The 18,724-nt window shown below is 43.5% G+C and overlaps 1 protein-coding gene across 9 annotated transcripts in view; it reads right to left on the bottom strand.

The window, feature by feature from the left end:
• Nucleotides 1-17,363: 17,363 nt before the first annotated feature.
• The window catches only part of LOC147246705 (ryanodine receptor 3), a 98,497-nt gene continuing 97,136 nt past the window's right edge, over nucleotides 17,364-18,724 (bottom strand). For all 9 annotated transcript variants that reach the window (XM_086183418.1, XM_086183415.1, XM_086183417.1 and 6 more), the window contains one exon: nucleotides 17,364-18,324. In XM_086183418.1, the coding sequence (XP_086039544.1) occupies nucleotides 18,229-18,324 (96 nt within the window). In that variant the 3' untranslated portion in view covers nucleotides 17,364-18,228. The remainder of the gene's footprint in view (nucleotides 18,325-18,724) is intronic.

The following is an 18,724-nucleotide window of genomic DNA, read 5'->3' on the forward strand; positions in this document are numbered from 1 at the left end:
TCTAAACCACAGGAACTGTCCTCAAAAAAACACCATTGAATGTTTATTATTCATATTTTGCTCCAATATCTCTTGTATTGTCAGCAGGGGTGGGAAAGGGAGAACAGATTTTTCATGTGTTGATGTTTTCATAATTTTATTTTACATAATTTTTTCCCTTTAGCACTGTTTGGTTTTTTTGTATTGGATGCTTATGTCATCGCTCAAAAAGTCAAACTTCCCCATACGAGGATATCAGTTTGTTCCAGAGGCGCATCAATCAGAGGAAGAGGAGCAGAAAGCAGGCGGAAAAAACATAAAATGATGTTTTTGCTTGTTTTGTTTTTTTGCACATAAATGTCCGTACGCACGGCCCATGTTGGAATTATGGGAGTAGAGAAATTATTTTCATTTCTTTCCTTTCTTGAAGGATCCCCGTGCATCTCAAGTTGAAAAGTCAAAAGATGTCCAGAGTAGGATTTCTTTGTCCCCTTGCCAAAGGATGGAGTTGAGGCCGGATGTGTGGTGCGATCTACCCACGTTTATTTAATAGAAGAGCTCTAATTGGTGCCTCCCCGGATCGGATCCGCCCACATTTACTCAGCGTTTGGGATGCTTCAACTTCTCATGTCAAAAAAAATGACTGTTTCTCACGTTTTGTTTTCTCTGCTGCGTGGAGGCATTTCTTCACTATTGTCCCCCTCACCGAGTCCATTCATCGCCCACAAGCAGCATAGTGGAGGAGTGGAAGTGTCCTCTTAACAAAACACACACACACAAAAAACTCTATTTTTTTAAAAACATTTTTTATGTTTAAAAACTTACAGAAAAAAAGTGATAAATAACGTGAAGACACATAAAAATCATTTAAAAAAAAACAAACCAAAAACAATGACAAATTCTTCCAGATAAGAATCAGTAAGAGTTGACACAAGATAAAGCATTTAATGTGTTAAATGACTGCACACTACCCATCATGCCGTGGACAAGAGGACGTGTTGGGGGAGTCAAATAAATAACAGGAGCTGTAACAATGCAGGAACCAGGAAGGAAATAACCAGAGCAGCGTTGAAAGCCTGTCAGATCAAGTCTGCCTCATTATCTTGATTTAATGTGATTGTCAAGTGTTTAAATGTGATTGGTAATCAAAGAGCCGGCAACGCTAGTCTTCATTTATCATTTTATTATTAATGACTAGTCATGAAAGGCTGACAAACAACGGATTCTGAGGGAATGTTTTTTTGTTTTTTTACAAAAATTGTCACAGCTCATTATTTAGCTTTATTAAAATACTTGAGTTTTGATAATGAATAAAAAACTTTGGGAAAAACACATCTCCAGCGTGGATTCAAGGTGTTTTTAGCGAATATGGCAACTGTTCAAACCAGTAGGAAACCCGTTACAGATGCAAACATTCCATAGCAGCAACAACTCAAGACACCTGGGTGCATCCGATGATTAAAGCCATTTACAATGTAATGTCTCTGTCAGGAAATGCATCTCTGAAATGTTTCCCTCTAAAACGCTGCGTTGGATTGGAGCCAGGATTGTTTTTTGCTGAGACGGCAGCATTAGGAAAGTTCTGGCTGTTCCAATCTGGCGGCAAGATGATTTTAAAGAGGTCATTTGAGAGCAGCCTCAACAGCTCCTCAAGGTCTCTGAAACAATGCAGTTTGTTTTGTTTTTGTTTTTTTTTAGTGTGGATCCTATTTTCCTAATGTTGTTTAGTCTGAGTGATTGATGGAAATAATCCATCTATTCATTTTCTTCCGCTTATCCTGTTAAGGGTAGCGGGGGGGGCGGGGCGCAGTGGAGTGCTGGAGCCTATCCCAGGTGACAGGTGATAGGAACATTGGGTGAGACATTACAAAACGGACGTACAGTTTTATTGCTGTTTCTGTCACAATGTATGTCAGTGCCAAAGTGCGACTGTTTGAGCCTGTCGGTGTAAAAATGGTTTGGACACGGGATCTTTCTGTGTGGAGTTAGCATGTTCTCCCAGTCATCCTGTCAGTCATCCAGTCATCCTGTCAGTCATCCTGTCAGTCATCCAGTCATCCTGTCAATCATCCTGTCAGTCATCCTGTCAGTGAAGTTCCAGAGTTCAGTGATCTTCACTGGGAACAAGAACATATATAAGCAAGCGTTTATTCCGAAGATGAACAGACAACAACCAGCTGCTAGATCAACTGTCCTTTTCTGACACTTCAACCAGAGACCAGAACAGAGTTCAACCAATAGAGATGATGGAGGATTTTTCAAACACCATCGGTCGTAACTTTCATTCACTGTTCAAGTTCTTCTTTGGGAGAATGTCAGGGCAGCAAAAGTTGTTGTTGGCATCTGGTAAACCAGATGATGGCACAAAATTTTTGGTGGCCGAGCTTCTGATGAACGTAGTTTCATCGGTGTCAGTGACCATCCAGGAAATGCCCACCACAATCACGGAGGAGCAGTTGGAGGCTAGCCTGCGTGACACGCTGCCTAAGAGCTTTGCTCAGGTTCTGGGTGCTGCAAAACAAGAGTGTAAGAGCTCAGAGAGGTTGGCCAGGCTGGTTAGTCAGGAGGTCACAGAGAGTATGAGTGCTGTGGCCTCCAAGGAGCCTGGCCAATGGATCCCATCCACCAGCAGACTGAACCGTATGCTCAGTCAAGCTATTGCCATGCTGAAAGTATTCATGGCTAAGGCAAAAAACATGTTTGTGTCCGTACCAAGACAGAAAAAGTCGAAGTCAGTCTCTCGACAAACCTTGAGAGAGGAGCTGCAGCAAGAGGGTGAGCCAGCAAAAGCAGAATCATTGTTGGAACCCGACGGAGAGGTGTTGACCCCACAAGACAGCCATGTAGCTTCCACAGATCGAGAGATCATCAGGAAGCAGCTTGGTGAATTCTCCCAGTCATACATCAAAGACATGATGGATGACGGGCTGGAGTCTCACACTGCAGAAGAGATGGAGACTGTGGTGGAGGAAGTTGCTCAAGTATTTTCAGACGAAGAGAAAAAGAGCTGTGAGAAGACGCGTGTGGGGAGCGCTGCTTCCAAGAGGAAGAATAAGCGGCTGGGAGAGAGACTGGGCCACACACTTAAAACCTTCTTTGGCAAATGCATTGCTCGAGCAGCAATTCATCGCCTGGTGAGAAGGTTCCAGAGTGGAGTCAACCAGGAGGAAAAGGAAGACAGCCAGGTGTCAATGAAGTCCGTCATGGATAGCCTGGACTCCCACATCCTCAGAGGAAGCCTGGATGATCATCAGCCCGATCTAAACCAGCGGTGTGGTTTCTCCAGGTTGAAGGAATTTGAAGATGAGGAAGGGACCAATGAACTGACCACCACGGTTTACAGACGCATTGTCAGTGACAAAAGCGTTGTCTCCTCTTCACATGCTGGCATGTATACTGCTGTCTGGCGTGGGGTATCAATCCACCAACAGCTGATGAAGTGGTGGATGAAATACAGGGCTCAGCGCCAGATTATGCAAATGGTTACCTCTATTCAAGAGGAACTGTCGTCCCAACGTAAATCTGCAGTGGTCCCAACAATGGAGGAGGTTCCTCTCTCACAGAACACACCATCATCACCCTTAAAGGGCGAAGCACACAAAAAGTTCATACATTGGAAGGACGTGAGGAGGGCGTCCATAGACGTCTTACTTCTCAAGCTTGTCTCAAGAATTATTCAAAAGGTAAAGATCACATTGCCTGCACAGAAGCTGCAGGATCTGACCAGGGGCCTTAACAAGATGGTCTGGGCCGATCTCAAGGAAGTGGACTTCAAAGTGACTGAGAAGTCCCTTAAAAATATGGACAAGGCAATTTTTGAAGACCTGCTAGACCAATGGGGCAGTGCACAGGCTGTGGTAGAGATAATGGAGACTGACTGTACAGCTTTTAAATACTGCATCGTCTCCTCATTCCAGAACAACATCTGTAAAAAGTCCAAGTGCGCTGCAGTTAGGAGGTTCTTTTCTGCACTGGCCCAAACCATCAGCAGGCCCTTTAGAAACAAATGCAAGGTCAAACCCGTCTGACCACTGACTGGAGTTGCTCGCTTTTCCAGTTGTGAAAGGGTGGGAGTGGTGTGGGGGTGTGTAGGGGTGGGGGGGGGGGGGGGTGTAGGGGTGGGGTGGCTAAGATATCTTACATCAAAGCACCAAACAATTTCTGTATTAAATACTCCAAACATGACCTGTCTGACTGAAATGTATTTGTTTTATTTTGGAGATATGATTACTGATCAGAATGAGCTGTAAATTAGAGTCGATTGTTTACATCTTGAAGTTAGGTCAAATGTCTACGTGTAGTTAAGCGCATATTGACCCTTTTTTATCGCTTAATAAAAAAAAAAGAACTGCAGTAGAGACGTTTTATTAGCAGCCTTCACCAAGTTTGTAAAAGTCTACCAACGTTGTTTGGATTGATATTCTGTGCTGGACTCAAATTTAAACTTTCAGAGAGTCTCCTGGCTCGATTATTCTTGCCAGTCTTGTTACTTCTTTTCTTCCAAGCCTCTCTTCTATTCCAACTGCCTCTGGTTGCGTTCGCTCATTTTCCTCCTAATTCAACTCTTTATTTTTCTTATGCAGTTTTACACTCATGCTTACAGTCAAAGCGGTTGACCCACCAGCAATTTTTTTTTAAGCGGAAACAACCTCAAGAGGCTTTCATGAGATAATAGAAGATTGATATTTCTGGTTATACAACTCTAAAGAAGGGAACAGACCTGCCAATCAACTCAGCAGGACTCAAATCCACCTCCAGGTGATTTTATTCTGAACATCTGCAGCCCTCTGGGAGCGACCCAACACTAAGGGGAACCACAAAAAGAGCAATGGGGAAAAAAAAGGCAAACCATAAGCATTGTACATGTGTGTCAGGATCATTTCCTGAGGCTTTATTCATTTGTCTCCAGTTTCATTATATCAAAATATGAAAATACAGGGTGGATGATTTATTGTTTTTGAGCGTATAGTCATGATTTCCCTTGACGGATTCAGTCTCATTGGACAACTGCAGACAGGATGTGAAGCTCCGTTGGCTTGATTCCTGTTGAGGATGACGGTCGAAGAGCACAAGACCATGAAGCGTCAGAGTCGAAGTGCTGAGTGTCCAATCAGGATTCCTAATTTTAGCCTCTCGGACTCAGAAGATCTTAACCTCTTTTGCAGAGGCTTACACGGTACGCGTTTTTAGGCAAATGCCAGAGATCACATAACAATATGAAAAGCAACGTCACAAACTGCATGAATCTGATATGACTCATCACCACGAGAACAAAAGCATACGGTTTGTGTTCTGCATGGTGAGTCATTCAGTTTCTCTGCCTCTCTGTCACTTTCGTTCGCTATCTCCTTGCTTGTCTCCGCGTACATTCCTTGAAAAGCATTTCACGCTTGAGTTAAGTTTATCTGCTTGTCCCCAGCCGTACCTCACAGCCCTCTTCATGGCGTATATGGATCTCATGAGTTTCCGGTGAGATCACCAAGACCGACCAAAACGGGTTCACAGTGATGCAGAAGGGGACTCCAGGCAACTTCAGCGCATGATAGTGAAACTAATTTACACGCCGCAGCCGTTCAGTCCAGGGTTTTAACTTGTACCACGTCTGTCAAAGCTGGAGACAGAAGACGGACTGAGATACACTCCTGACCTCATGAAGACCGCCCGGGCTGCTCAATCTCTCTCGTCTGTACATATGCTGTCTGGCTACTGAGGAGCCGAGCTGTCACAGCACATCTCATCTGCTCCCTGTCGCTCTAACACACCATCAACCCCCCCCCGTGACTCCGTACAACTCCACTAGAAGGTTAGGAATCGTCCTTTGATAACTCAGTCAATGCCGGTCGTGAGAATCTTTTTCTAGGTTTGAATAACAACAGAGTGACTTAGAGGTTGATTAGTAAAAGGAATGCCAGCCTTTAGGGAAACAGGCCATATTTTTTGTGTTAAACAAGTAGATTCTTTCTCTTCACTCTGAATGTATTACAGAGATCCAGACTGCCGCCAGATGGCTAACTGCTAGTTAGCTTAGCAACAAGTGGTGAGGCAGTGGAGAAATTGGCCTCAAAAGTCATCCGATACACTTTTCTCTTTAATGCCCTCTGCCTGCATTATTTCAGGTAAGGGTAGTCCCTCAACAGGGCAACCCCCAGGAAATGGAAGATGTGGTTTGGTGGGATGTTCTACCAACAAGAACTCATCATTTCATAGGCAGACCCACTAAACAGAGAGTGTGTGTGTGTGTGTGTGTGTGGGGGGGGCGGGGCGGCGGTGGACAGGAGTGTTATTGTGAGGCATCAGCACCAACGTGTGAAACATTTGGGATCATGACACTCATGTTCTGTGTGCGGTGTTGTGCCTCCCGGGAATACTCAGCTTGTGCGTTGACTTTTAACTCAAGAAAAGTCGATATTAAATCAATTAACCATGCAAAAATACAAAACAAAGTTAAGTTTTAACCAGAAATGTTGACAACGACACAGATGTGCAGCAATGCTAAACAAACGAGTGACAGCTCGTCACTTGGTTCGAGTTGCATCAAAGGTGGACGCGCTGTCACCCACGCTGTCACATGGCGGTGATACGGAGGTCAAAAGCAAGTGTGCAGAGGCAGACAAAGGCGACGCTGGAGGCTTTTGATGTCAGCTCCTTTTGTGTGTGCAAGCCTCATGGCTTTTAATGACCTTCCTCATTATTGGAGCTCTGCAAGGCCTTGACACAGCCACATGGTGGGACCGCCTCCCCTTACCATTCTGAAGCCACAAATTACTGCAGCTTAGCCCCTCACTGGGACTTGAAGCCGACCTGGTCACCCTTTATAATGGCACCAGAGGGACACAGAATCATACGCATAAATATGTTTAGTATTTTGTCCGTTCCTTTAGAGATGTGAGGCATGAATTTGGGTTATAGTTCCCAAAGATTAATTGGAAGAATTCAGTAAATCGTGACACACAAGGTCCCTACTGTCAGCGCAGCCTCTGTTGGGATCCTTCTTTCATTCTGTCTGGCAGTAATTTGCAGACACAGTTAACTGGAAAGAAAGGTTTCACTAGTCATGCCAAGCCTGCGTGGCTGCATTTTAATTTCACCCGGGGACAGCTTAAAATCAGCACCAGCCTGCAGGCCTGGAAATATCAGCAGCGGAATCACATTAGTATAATTCACAGTCTGTTAAATTCAGATTAACATTTCATTACCTGTTCTGCAGCCGTCCTTCAGCCGCTTTAATTGACCTTTTTAAATGAGATGAATGTTGATTATATGTTTCTTTTAAACCAGGTTGTTTTCTCCGACCTTTTTTAATTAACACTGTCACTGTATTTGGTGAAACAAGAACGAGCCAGAATTCAACTTTTCAAACAAAAGCTTCTAATGAAAGGAAAAAAAATGTGTTTCTTTCTCACTTCAGCGCCCTTTGTCATTTTCTCTCCTCCTGCTCGTCTCTTATTAGGAACACTTATATGTTTGATTTGTGTTCATTTATTTAACAAAGTGGGGGCCGATTAAATTTAATGAGAGCAGAAAGGGATGAAACTCGTGTTTGAGGACAGAGGAAGTCAGGGGGAACTGCAGCGCCTTTGTGTTGAAGCTAATATTAGTTCCCTCTGTTTGAAATGTTTCTTGATTTTCCATTTTACTAGATTTACAATTACTGTTTGCCGTACAAAGTATAAATTTGACATTGCCCAGTTGGGTATTTTTTCAAATCATGATGCAGAAAAGCTCTGTAAACACTTGGCATCTTGTTATTTTTCAAGCTAAAGGTGCTAACATCCAGTGTCTGGCTTTTGTCTGCGACGAGTTAATCAGCACTCAGTCAGACCCTGAAGTACACACAGGGATTTATCGACATGTTTATTGATGGGTGTGTGTTGAAGGAATGCCAGGACTTGCAGAGGACCCCCTTCTTCAGGCGATAGTCACCCTGCTTGTTCTTGAACAACATGAGAATGGCGCCCAAAGCAGGAGGAGAGGTGTGGAATGCTAATTGGCTGAGATGTCTGTCAGGAGTCCTCAGTGGGTCGATGTCTGTAGGCTGTTTACCCGGCACCTACCCAATCCTCCGATGAAGTTTATTTTGGGTGCCCATCATGCAGACCCCCATCATCAGCACCCACAATTCCACCATCCATCAGCGAGTCTCTTGCTGTTACGGACCCTGCAAACTTGGCTTTAAACCAAACAAGCGCTGCTGATTTTCCCATCTGGCTGAATCATGCTGTGTTTAGCCTCTTGCGCTACTTTCCACAGCGCTACCTGCTTATGATGGAACTCATGGTGCTTCGGAAACGTTGGATTTAGTTGTGTACACTGAAAAGCTCACAAATACAAACCAAGTACAGTAAATGAGTAGGCTTGTTCATTGGTGAGCCCGTTTCTATATCCCTGAATAATTAATTGATACATATAAAGTAAAGCGTGTTGTGTGAGTTGAGAGAGGAGAGATGAGAGTCCCGCTTAATGGAAGATAAACAACGACAGCCTCCCTCACACTGCAGAGGATTCCTGACGCATCGGCTGTCAGAAGTGCAGCTTCACGCTGCCGGGCCATCCAGGAAAAATCCAAAATGACGTCTTGTCAAAAGTCGGAGAATGTTCCCGAAGAAGAGGGCTGATTCATAAAGTGCACTTTGATGGTTTGAAGTTTCATACTTGTCTTTTTAGTAGTCTTGCACATGAATCTTTAATTTCCATCCTAAATAATGTGCTATGGTTTATTAATGAGATTCCGGTGGTGCTGTGTGCTAATTGGCTAAAGTTGCTCTGAGCTCCAGAGTTGAATGACAAGAGAATAAAGTCAAGTGTCCACTCTGGATAACTCAGGCAGGTTTTTTTGCTTCTGAGGGTTTTCTGCATGTTGTTGCATGAAAACGTGTACAGAACTTTTTCAGACTTGTACATTCACAAACTCTCGCTACGCCAATCCAGCTACAAAACTGTGGCCTGATTTATGGTTTTATTTTATTTTTTATTTTTTTTACTTTTTGCAGTAGTAATGGCACATGGAGTATTGTGGGTAATGTAGTTTCACACTGATACCTTGCACGACAGCAGATTTTCAAACTAGCGTAAAAACTTTTGTAATCAAAAGAACATTATGAGAAGTAGCGCACCTCATCTAAACATCACAAATACTGTAATTAATGTATTTTCACAATTGTTTATTGATCTGCAAGTGACAAACTGACGTTTGGAGACACTCTTTGTCCCAATGACTGCAAAATGTTTATTAAAAGTTCAATTTTTCAGAAAATTAACGCTGAAAAAAATTTCAGCTGCCTTGGGACGACGTTTTTTTCGTACAAAGCAAAGTTGTCGCACATACAGCTGATTTGCTAAGACTTGTCAAAGTTTAGAACTTCTGATAGTTGCTGTTGCGCCCTGACGTAGGACAGGAAAGGAAAAAGCTAAAGGAATGCAAATACTGACAGGATGTATTATCTAACCCCAGCATGAACTCGTGTAAAATTGCAAGTTTAAAGCGCACAAAAGTATCAATAATGTAATTAACGTCAAGTTCTTCGCACGGGGAGGATTTGTGAGGGTGTAGATGACAGCTCAGCCCTGGACGGTGGTTGTATCAGGAATCGGGACACAGCAGGTAACCTGATGTGACCAATGGAGGTCGGAGGGGTTCTGCTATTTACTTGTCGACATTTCGGACTCTGGTAGCTGCTCTCCGTCACCCTGCACATGCGGGCGGAGGACAGCAGAGTTCACAATCAGAGGCAACCACACAACAGCAGTTATTACAAGCTAAAGTACAGCTGCTCATTTATCAACAACACACACACACACACACACACACACACACACACACACACACACACACACACACACACACACACACACTGGAGTCCGACAGTGATTGCAGCCTCATGATTGCAGTCACATTACACCCCTAATGTTTCATCCATAGTCACAAATAATCGAATTAAGGGATTCACAAGGTGGATAAAACGCAATCAATTTGAACTTTAATCAATAATGTATTATTCCCTTTATCCCATAAGTGTAGCAACAAAGTCTAATACAGGCTTTGGGCTCTGGTGACACCCGCCTGCATTGTTTTTATGTGCACAATAACCTAAAGCTGCCTAAGCTAAAAAAACCAAGTCCAGGGGCACAAAATTTAATAAAGCTGAGTGAAAAACAACAGTAAATTGACTTTATAAGCTCCTGTCATGTTGAAATTACCCGTGGAACACACCTGAGGCTTCCACGCTGGATCAAATGACATTATTTTATCTGTTTTCCCTTTTCTGCTCTGTGCAGAGCAAAATGACATAATCACACACCTCTGCATGAACCTCGGGGAGGTTCTGGTTTTTAACATTACTCACCTGTCACTGTCCAAGGTGCGAATACAAAAGACCATTTTTACACATGTCCATTTGTATTTAAAATCAAATAAGGAATATTGTGTTGGGGAAATGACAACATAAACTTTCCACACCTGACGATCAGGTCGGCTATGCATCATCAGACCGAACTGGAATATAAAGCGTATAAAACAACAGTCCCAGCTGTTATTCACTGAACCCTGACAGTTTCACTCACTGGAGTACAATGAATGATTGAGCCTAAATATAGCAGAACTGAAGCAAACACAACATGTGAAACATGAAAAAGAGAAACTGACGTTAAACACGCATTCATGAGCTCGTTCACCTGCGCAACAGTAACGAGATCAGCGTTTAACACGCTTCTCTCCCAGTTTATAATTACACACAGCAACAACGTATATTTCTACTGCTGGAGTACTGTATCTTGGAGGTATAAGTACCCTGAAGACTAGATAACGTAGTAGTCATGTCTCCCTCATGGTGGATGGTTCTAACTGTGGTCCTTCCTTGGTTCTCTCCTGGAGTGTACTAGGGCCCAAACTTTAGAGAGGATTTTGCTTTTATTATTATTTTGCGTTTCAGGAATTTGATTGAAATGTCAAGAAGGAGAGGAAAAAAAAAGAGAGAAAAATGAAATGAAAAAAGATGAACCATTTCAAGAGAGGAGTCAACTGATCTTGTTGATTTTGACGTCAGACCACAAGTAGGTTACGGACACCCACAACGCTGCAGGAGTGTGTAGAGCCCCTTTCACACTGCACCAAAAACGCGGGTGTCATGTCGCCTTACAACTCGATTTGCAAAAACACAAAAACATCATGGACTGACTTCTTTTTTTTGTTTTTTTTTTTTAACTTTGTCTACTTCCTGTTTTCTGCCAGTTCTATGGAGTTTGTGTCCATGATTAAAAAAAAAAACAACTCAACAACTAATACTTTGTGCAGACGTGTACTCGTCTCGCGCGACTGACCTGTTCAGTGTAGCTGCTCCAGTTATGATTATAATTGTTATTGACTACAAAATCTATTGCTAAAGTCAATGTGTGTATCAGAGACCAGGCCATAATACTGGACCTATGTTGCTGCCGTAGGTTTTCAATCATTTGCCTGCGTCATTTTTAATATGGAACTTACTTTGCATGATCTGCCTCGGCTTTCGATCAATTTATCTGTTTTGCTCCTCCAAAAACACGTTTCCAAAAATGCTCTCTCAGGGGTGAATAAACTGAATAAAACAGCGCGACGCAGCCAGCAGAATCACTGAAACGGAGGATTTATCCCACAATCTATGCATTGAAACGCGAGCCCTGAACCTACATTCCCATTAGCTCTGCTGATCTTTAGTCATCAGGTGAAGTGGACCGGAACTCATTCTCATCTCCAGTTTCACTTACAAAAACTGCGATGGCTGTGGGGGATGAGAACAGAGAGGAGAATTGCAAAGATTTTTCTAGAAAATTATCTTGTGGCAAACTGCAGCGCTGACTGGTTTTATGTGGCTAGAAGCATGTTCTGACTATGTTGTGTTGTCGGTGTCCAGAACTCTGAAGTTCACCGTCACGCTCTTCCTTGAAGCTGCAGATCATGTCACATGATTCGGTTTGTAATCATCCCTCGGAACGTGTTGCTAGCATGACCTGCTGGTGCAGAGTATTTGTGGGTGACTGAGTTTATTGCCTGATTCGGACGATGTGGACGATGCGCTCGGCAGTTTGTAAACTTGTGGTTGTCAGCTGTTCCCGTCGTTAGCTTCAAGCTAAATCTACGTGGCTGGATCTGTCTGCATTCTGGAGTCACAAATAGATAATGCACAAATACACCCATTTGTGAGGATATGAAACGCAAAATACAACTTTTGTGTCAGGTGCCATTTTAAAGTATTGCCCAAGTGATGCTGGCTCTTTATTTTAAAATTTCAGACGCATGTAGTCACACACAGATAGGATACGCTTGAAATACTCCAAACATTCTCTGCTCTCTATGAACTCTACCAACAAGCAGCACAAGTAGAGTTATTGAGGCCAACTATGACAGAAGGATCACCACTTCCTGTAACCTGGTCACCCGGCTTTGACCCTGGCTCACACCGGGGAGGAGGAACTGGACCGTGAACTGCTCGCCAGGCTGCATGGATGGAAGTCTGGAGAAGCTTTTGAGACACTTCACGTCCTTCCTTAACTTACATTATTGAGCATCGGTGTCACGCTCATTCATACTCCACTGATAAAAGCATGCATTATTCATCTGGGAGGAGCGCTTCTAGATTGAATTATGCAATCGCTATCTCTTTAGTCATCAGTCATCGGGGTGCTAATGTTCTCTCTCAGAGCCATTCACTTAGCGCATCGTGAGAGTTGTGGTGCTAATTATCCTCATCCACGCTGCGTCCTGCCCTTAAAGTGATTTTCATTCAGCTCTTTGACAACCTGGTGATTGCTGCACGTAATCATCCCACATATTTGTCTTGATTACAAGTGTCAAATTGTTTCTTGTGTCTCAGATTCACTGTGTGACGCTAGCGTTATTTGTAGGATTAGATCTCGAGGATCCAGATTCTGAAGAATACCTCATGTCTGATACAACATATTGCAGTTGTAATACAGTGTGGATTTTTTTTTGGGGGGGGGGGGGGGCGTCTTATTCTTGTGGAGAGGATTAAAACATTGGTACCTCCTTGCTGCAACCCGCACTGAGGTCAAGGGTTAGCTTAGCATTAGAGAAAGAGAAAGAAAGCGCACGTTTCCAAAAACGCTGAAAAATCTCTTTGAGGGCTCCAGATGATAAATGATGATTGTATCGATCCACACAAGCCTGAGAGCGACCCCCCCACCCCACCTCAGGTGAGAGGAGACTGTCAGAGCTGAAACTGCATTTGACTTGTCACCTGCCATATCAGCGCAATTCAACACCCGCCTGTTCGGCTCTGTCCAACCTTCCTTCAGCGGCACAGTTCACCTCGCGTCACCGTCTACAAGCAGAGAAGACTCGGCCTGACCTTGGATCCTCAGCAGATCAGCCGCAGAAGAACCTGCAGCACGAGGCAGGCCTAGAGAACCAGAGAAGATGCTTGCTGGGTTTTTGGGTTCATGCAGAACTCGACTGTCAAGGAGCCTCACCTGCAGAGACCCTCACGGCAAACTTGAAGTTCTACACAGATGAAAAATTCTCTGTCATTTCTGATGACCCGCGTCAATCAATCCAACCATTCAGTGGCTGGAGGGAACATCCCAGAGATGCTGAAGATTTGACTGATGGTGGTTGAAAGCGCCAAATACGACATGAGGGAGGAATAAAGGTCACTTCAGCATAAAGGTCAGCGACCCCAGAAGATGTGATGATTGGACTTCCGCGCGGTTGCTAGATGCAGTTTGATGATCAGGCTCCAAATGACCGTCAACTTATACCTTCATTATACACACACACAAGCTCAGTATCAAAGCATGTGTTATGTCTACAAATATAAGACACACACGTTGCGCAAATAATCATTGTAGATTTTCAATTTGGTCACACTGCAGAAGGAAAGTAGCATCACAAATCTGTAGTTTTGGCTCAGATTGTCATCCACCATCACGTAGCTACCAATGTTTTTGCTGTGTAAAAGCCTGGAAGGGTTGAAGGTGCCATGATATGTCACAAAACATCATGGCACCTTCTTGCACCAACTGACAGCGACAATCAGGACTCCTTGCTTTTTCATTCCCGACCACATGCAGGGGTGTGCACCGCTCACAACAGCGACAGTGACACCTTACAGACGTATGACATCAGCGGGGCAGGTGGTTATGGGAAGGACGAATCAGATGTTACAGCCAACAAATGATTCCACTGATTTATTAGACTGATATGAACGCTCATTGGATTCCAAATCCCAAATGTTAACTAACAGAGAGAGAGAAGAGCAGGAAGTTGTCCGATCCTTCTCCTGACAGTGAGGGAGGTGAGCTGCAGTACGGTTCCGTCCCCTGGGTTCCGCCATTCCAGCACAAAGACTGAAGCTGCTTAATCACAGAACTCCACTGGTGACCAAACCTTTACCAAGCACCTGCCCACTAACTGACCCCTCTCTCTCGCTGCAGCTCGCCGTAATGGAGTTGCCGTGTAAAGGAACATGTCAGTGACTCTCAGGAGACCTTTTTTTTTATCTTATCTTTTCATGCTTTGGTTGAATAAACTGATTTTTCAACCCGAAAAAAAAGTTTGCGCAGAGATAATTTGAAAGTCTGCCCTCCAACTCTGACGGCTACGTCCTTGTTTATGTGGCGCTTTAATTGTTACCGTCTCGTAGTTAGACTGGCTTCCAGCGGTTTCCATTATGTCAGACGATTAAACATGATCATATCATTGTTCTAATGGTGACATTATACGCTAAATACTGCAGGAGACTCTTTGTTCACTGAAGCAGAGAATAATAACTGAAACTTGACATGGAGTTTGGTGGTGTGATATTGCATTTGCTTTATAGAAGACTGTCAAAACAGTTTTTACTAAACTGGAAAAATAATAAATGGCAGTGAGTCACTGTTTTTTATTGAGGAAAAAAAACAGAAGAGTCCCAATGTGATGGAACAATAAAAGTGTAGCGGTGAAGAGGGCAGAGTCGAGGAGGCAGAGCTGCTCCCAGTGGCAGCCTGCAGCCCCGCGTGGTGCCTGAGGTGGGGTGACATGATGCGAGCTGACAGGTGGCACCATGGGTAATAAGGACTAAAGCTTCCATCACGTCGCCTGCTGATGCCCCGTCCTACCTCTCTGACCAGCGCTAGAGCACACCTCCTCAGAATACACCCTCATTATTAAAACAAGAAAAGTCATGATGGTCCCAGTAATTCAATTAACTTGAAGACAAATGATGTGTGCACACAGCCGGATCTTATTTTGAAAAGGCTTGGATCACCTGAAGAATCTGCCAGCGATGCAGGAAGTACGTCCTTTCTTTACTCAAATAAAAGTAGAGAAACCCAGATAAATTAAAACTCTGTACAAATAAAAGTTATACTTACTTGAGAATTTGATATTTAGTTTACTTAAGAACAAAGGTAAAAGTACACATTCTACATGGTATTTGTGTATATTATGGTGCTTGAGAACATTTAATGTTGTACCAAATTCCAATGGCCAAAGGTTGAATTTAGAACTCGGAATTGTAGGATTTTTTCTGGGATGGATCACATGATTTTTGCTGGTTTGAAACATTTGAAAGTACGTCATCTTCATCATGTACTACTAGTGCTGGAACAGAAGGTACATGTGACAGCTCCGGGGTGAGAGAGGGGCATAAACAGAAAACATGCAGAAAACAATATACAAATGCCCACTTGCCATGCTGCGGGACTTACGAGCCTCAATTTCAAATAATATCCATGGTATCAATGTTATGACGATAATTTACAATTATTTTAGCCTCCTCTGCACAGCACAGGTGAAATGCCCACATCACCACAGGTGGGATTTACAGTCTACAGTCAGCAATTAATTTCTCAACAGGTCCAACTTGTAAAACAAACCACAAAAAAGATCTCACAGTAAATCACAAAAATCCTCCATTATTATTACAGTATTTAAGGATTGGCGCGGCGGCCTATTATCAGACAGTATGCTCACCATTTAGTTGTCCAAAACACCCCACATCCACCGCTGCCACGGTGCCAGCCTCCTGCCCCGGCTTGGCTAGCTGCAGGTGAGCCTCGCTAGCTGCAGGTGAACCTGGCTAGCAGCAGGTGAGCCTCGCTAGCTGCAGGTGAACCTGGCTAGCTGCAGGTGAGCCTCGCTAGCTGCAGGTGAACCTGGCTAGCTGTAGGTGAGCCTGGCTAGCTGTGGCGGCGCTAGCCTCCCGCTGCAGCTGCCCTTGTCGCAGCACGGGGAGGCTTTTCTGACTCCTTTTGAAGCGTCATGCAACTCTTCCTTCTTTTAGAAAAAAAAAAACCCAAAACAAAACACAGCAAATTCAACTGTCTTTTTGACATGTTGGCGCTGAAATAGTAACTGTTTTTTCCTCTCTGCTTGCTCATCAGATGCGGCGAATTTCAAAAGTTTTTTTGTTGTTAATTTTTTTCTGAGGGGCGTGGTTTGTTAGCATCAGCGAATCAACAGTTCTCCGACTCTTTCAAATGACGTTAAATCTTAATAAACATGAAATTTACTACCGCTACAGTCTACTCCTACAACCTACACACGGCGGCACCATTCGGACACCCTTGAGAATTAGTGGTGAAATACGACCTCTGCTGGCAGAGCACCGATACCGCAATTAGGTAGACGGCACCAACGTAAGCACCACCTGCTGGCCTGACTGTCGTACTGCACTCTACTCTGAACGCACCTTTCACTCATTCTTTATTATTAAGCACATCAACGCACCTGTAAAAGTGTGTTCACACCGCGTCGCGTTTGGTGTGAACACACTTTTAGTCATCAACAACGACTATAAACGTTTGTGTTGCATAAGAATGGGAGACTGTTGGTGGCGCAAACCTGGCTTGCGCGTCCACAAGCTTTTAGGGGACGAAGAAGAAGTCCACGGTGCATTGTGGGCCATAGGTTGCTCCGTAGGATGCACCTGAACCGACGTGGGCGTGTTTAGGCTGGAATTTAGGTTGCGAAGTAGGTCGCTACACGCGCCAGTTGTGGTTTCGGACAGCCTACGACCTACTCTGAGACCTACGATCCGACGCAGCCTCTAACCCCTTGTACTACTGTGTTTGCAAATCTTTCCCTTTGAATCAAGAGATGGGAAGTGCAGTAAAAAACAATACTTCCATCAAATCAGAGAAGAGAAGTTCAGTCACATATAACCGCTTAAATGCTTGGGTAAAAGTACTTTTGTGAGATGACGAGCCACGCACTGGACAGTTTGTTTGTTGGTGAGCTTGTGTATCTGGGCGTAGCTAAATTCTGCCTGGCAACTAAATAGGAGGGACTCCAAACTGCTCATCTGAGGTTATTCAAGTAATGAAATCCTCGCTTTAGTCTCCATCTTTTAAGTCATTATGTTGATGAAAAAAACAACAACAAAAAAACAGCTGCAACATTCATATTTCTTGCATTGATCACTTTATTTTTTTCATCAAAAGAAATGCACAAATCCGCAAAGCTACTACATACAAATGGCCATACAATAGCAGTTGGATCTTAGTTTTAAGGTGATCAGTAAATCCAGATGTGGTATTCATACGCTGTGCACCTCAATCATTTGCAGTTATGCTGCCTGGAGCAGAGAAGAATCGAGGTCGTTTTCCCGTGTTCAGCCACAAACTATGTGTTCCTGCTCCAGGGAAACCACGGAACTTACATACAAGAAAGAAAACAAAACAAAACAAAGGTTTTGCATAGCTTCATTGTAATGTAGTTACAGTACTATAAGGCACTTCATGAGAAAATAGGCTTTATTTTTTTTACATTTTACATAAAACTTTTTGCCTCTTCATTCTAAAACCTCACCAATCATACAACGTTTTAAAAAAATGTATTTTTATGCACTAATTCATCTACTCCTCCACTTTTCTTTTGGCATTAAGTCTCAAGTTCAACATTCTTAAAAGATTTAAGTTGGAGTCTTGTGCATAACATGACCGACACATTGTCCCATGACCCCACACAACCCAGTGTTTCTCAAAAAAGGAAAAAAGATAAATAAATTGTGCAATGATTCAGGGTTATGTGGAGTAAAAGGAAATGTTGTCACAGTCCCAAAACTAAAAGAAAAAAAAAAAAAGAAGAGGTCAAGTCCAGGCAAATTTTCCTCAAAGACTGGCACTGAACCAACGGTGACCAGAGTGCATCCTGCATGGGCGGCTAACCCTCCTTGTTCACCAGTCCCAACACTGGTGGAGGGACTGAGTAGAGCTCAGACCATCAGCTGTGTGTAGGACTACATATCCCAGCAGCCCTCTGGACCAAGGATCCTTCTATCCAAGCTGATCTTCATACTGTTTACGGAAACAGTCTCCAGCAGGGAAGAAATCCCAGCAGCGCTCCTGGTACATCTTCCACACATATGACTCCTTAACACACACACACACACACACACACACACACACGCACACGCACGCACGCACGCACACAAACACATGCATGCATGCACACACACACAAGCAGATGTATAAGTTATCCCAGCACGCTCGTCCTCCAGACGTACACACTAGGACTTAAAATGGTTTTATTTTAAAATTATATAGCTGAAATCAGAAGCATGATGTTACATTATTAAGGTCTGAGCTTGTCATTTTATCTGATGAAATAAAATATGATATAATAATACTAATAATATAAATCATTTCGCTCCCAAATACTGTGTCAGAGGTGCATTGCAGAAGTTTATTTTTGTGGGTCGCCAAGTAACTTTTAATACCTGCAATACACATCTTAGCCACATGGGGGGCTAGTTGGTTTTCTCCTCTTGGG

The sequence above is a fragment of the Aulostomus chinensis genome, chromosome 17 (assembly GCF_037954235.1).
Source record: "Aulostomus chinensis isolate RoL2024-O1b breed Wild chromosome 17, RoL_Achi_v1.0, whole genome shotgun sequence".
Lineage (NCBI taxonomy): Eukaryota > Metazoa > Chordata > Actinopteri > Syngnathiformes > Aulostomidae > Aulostomus > Aulostomus chinensis.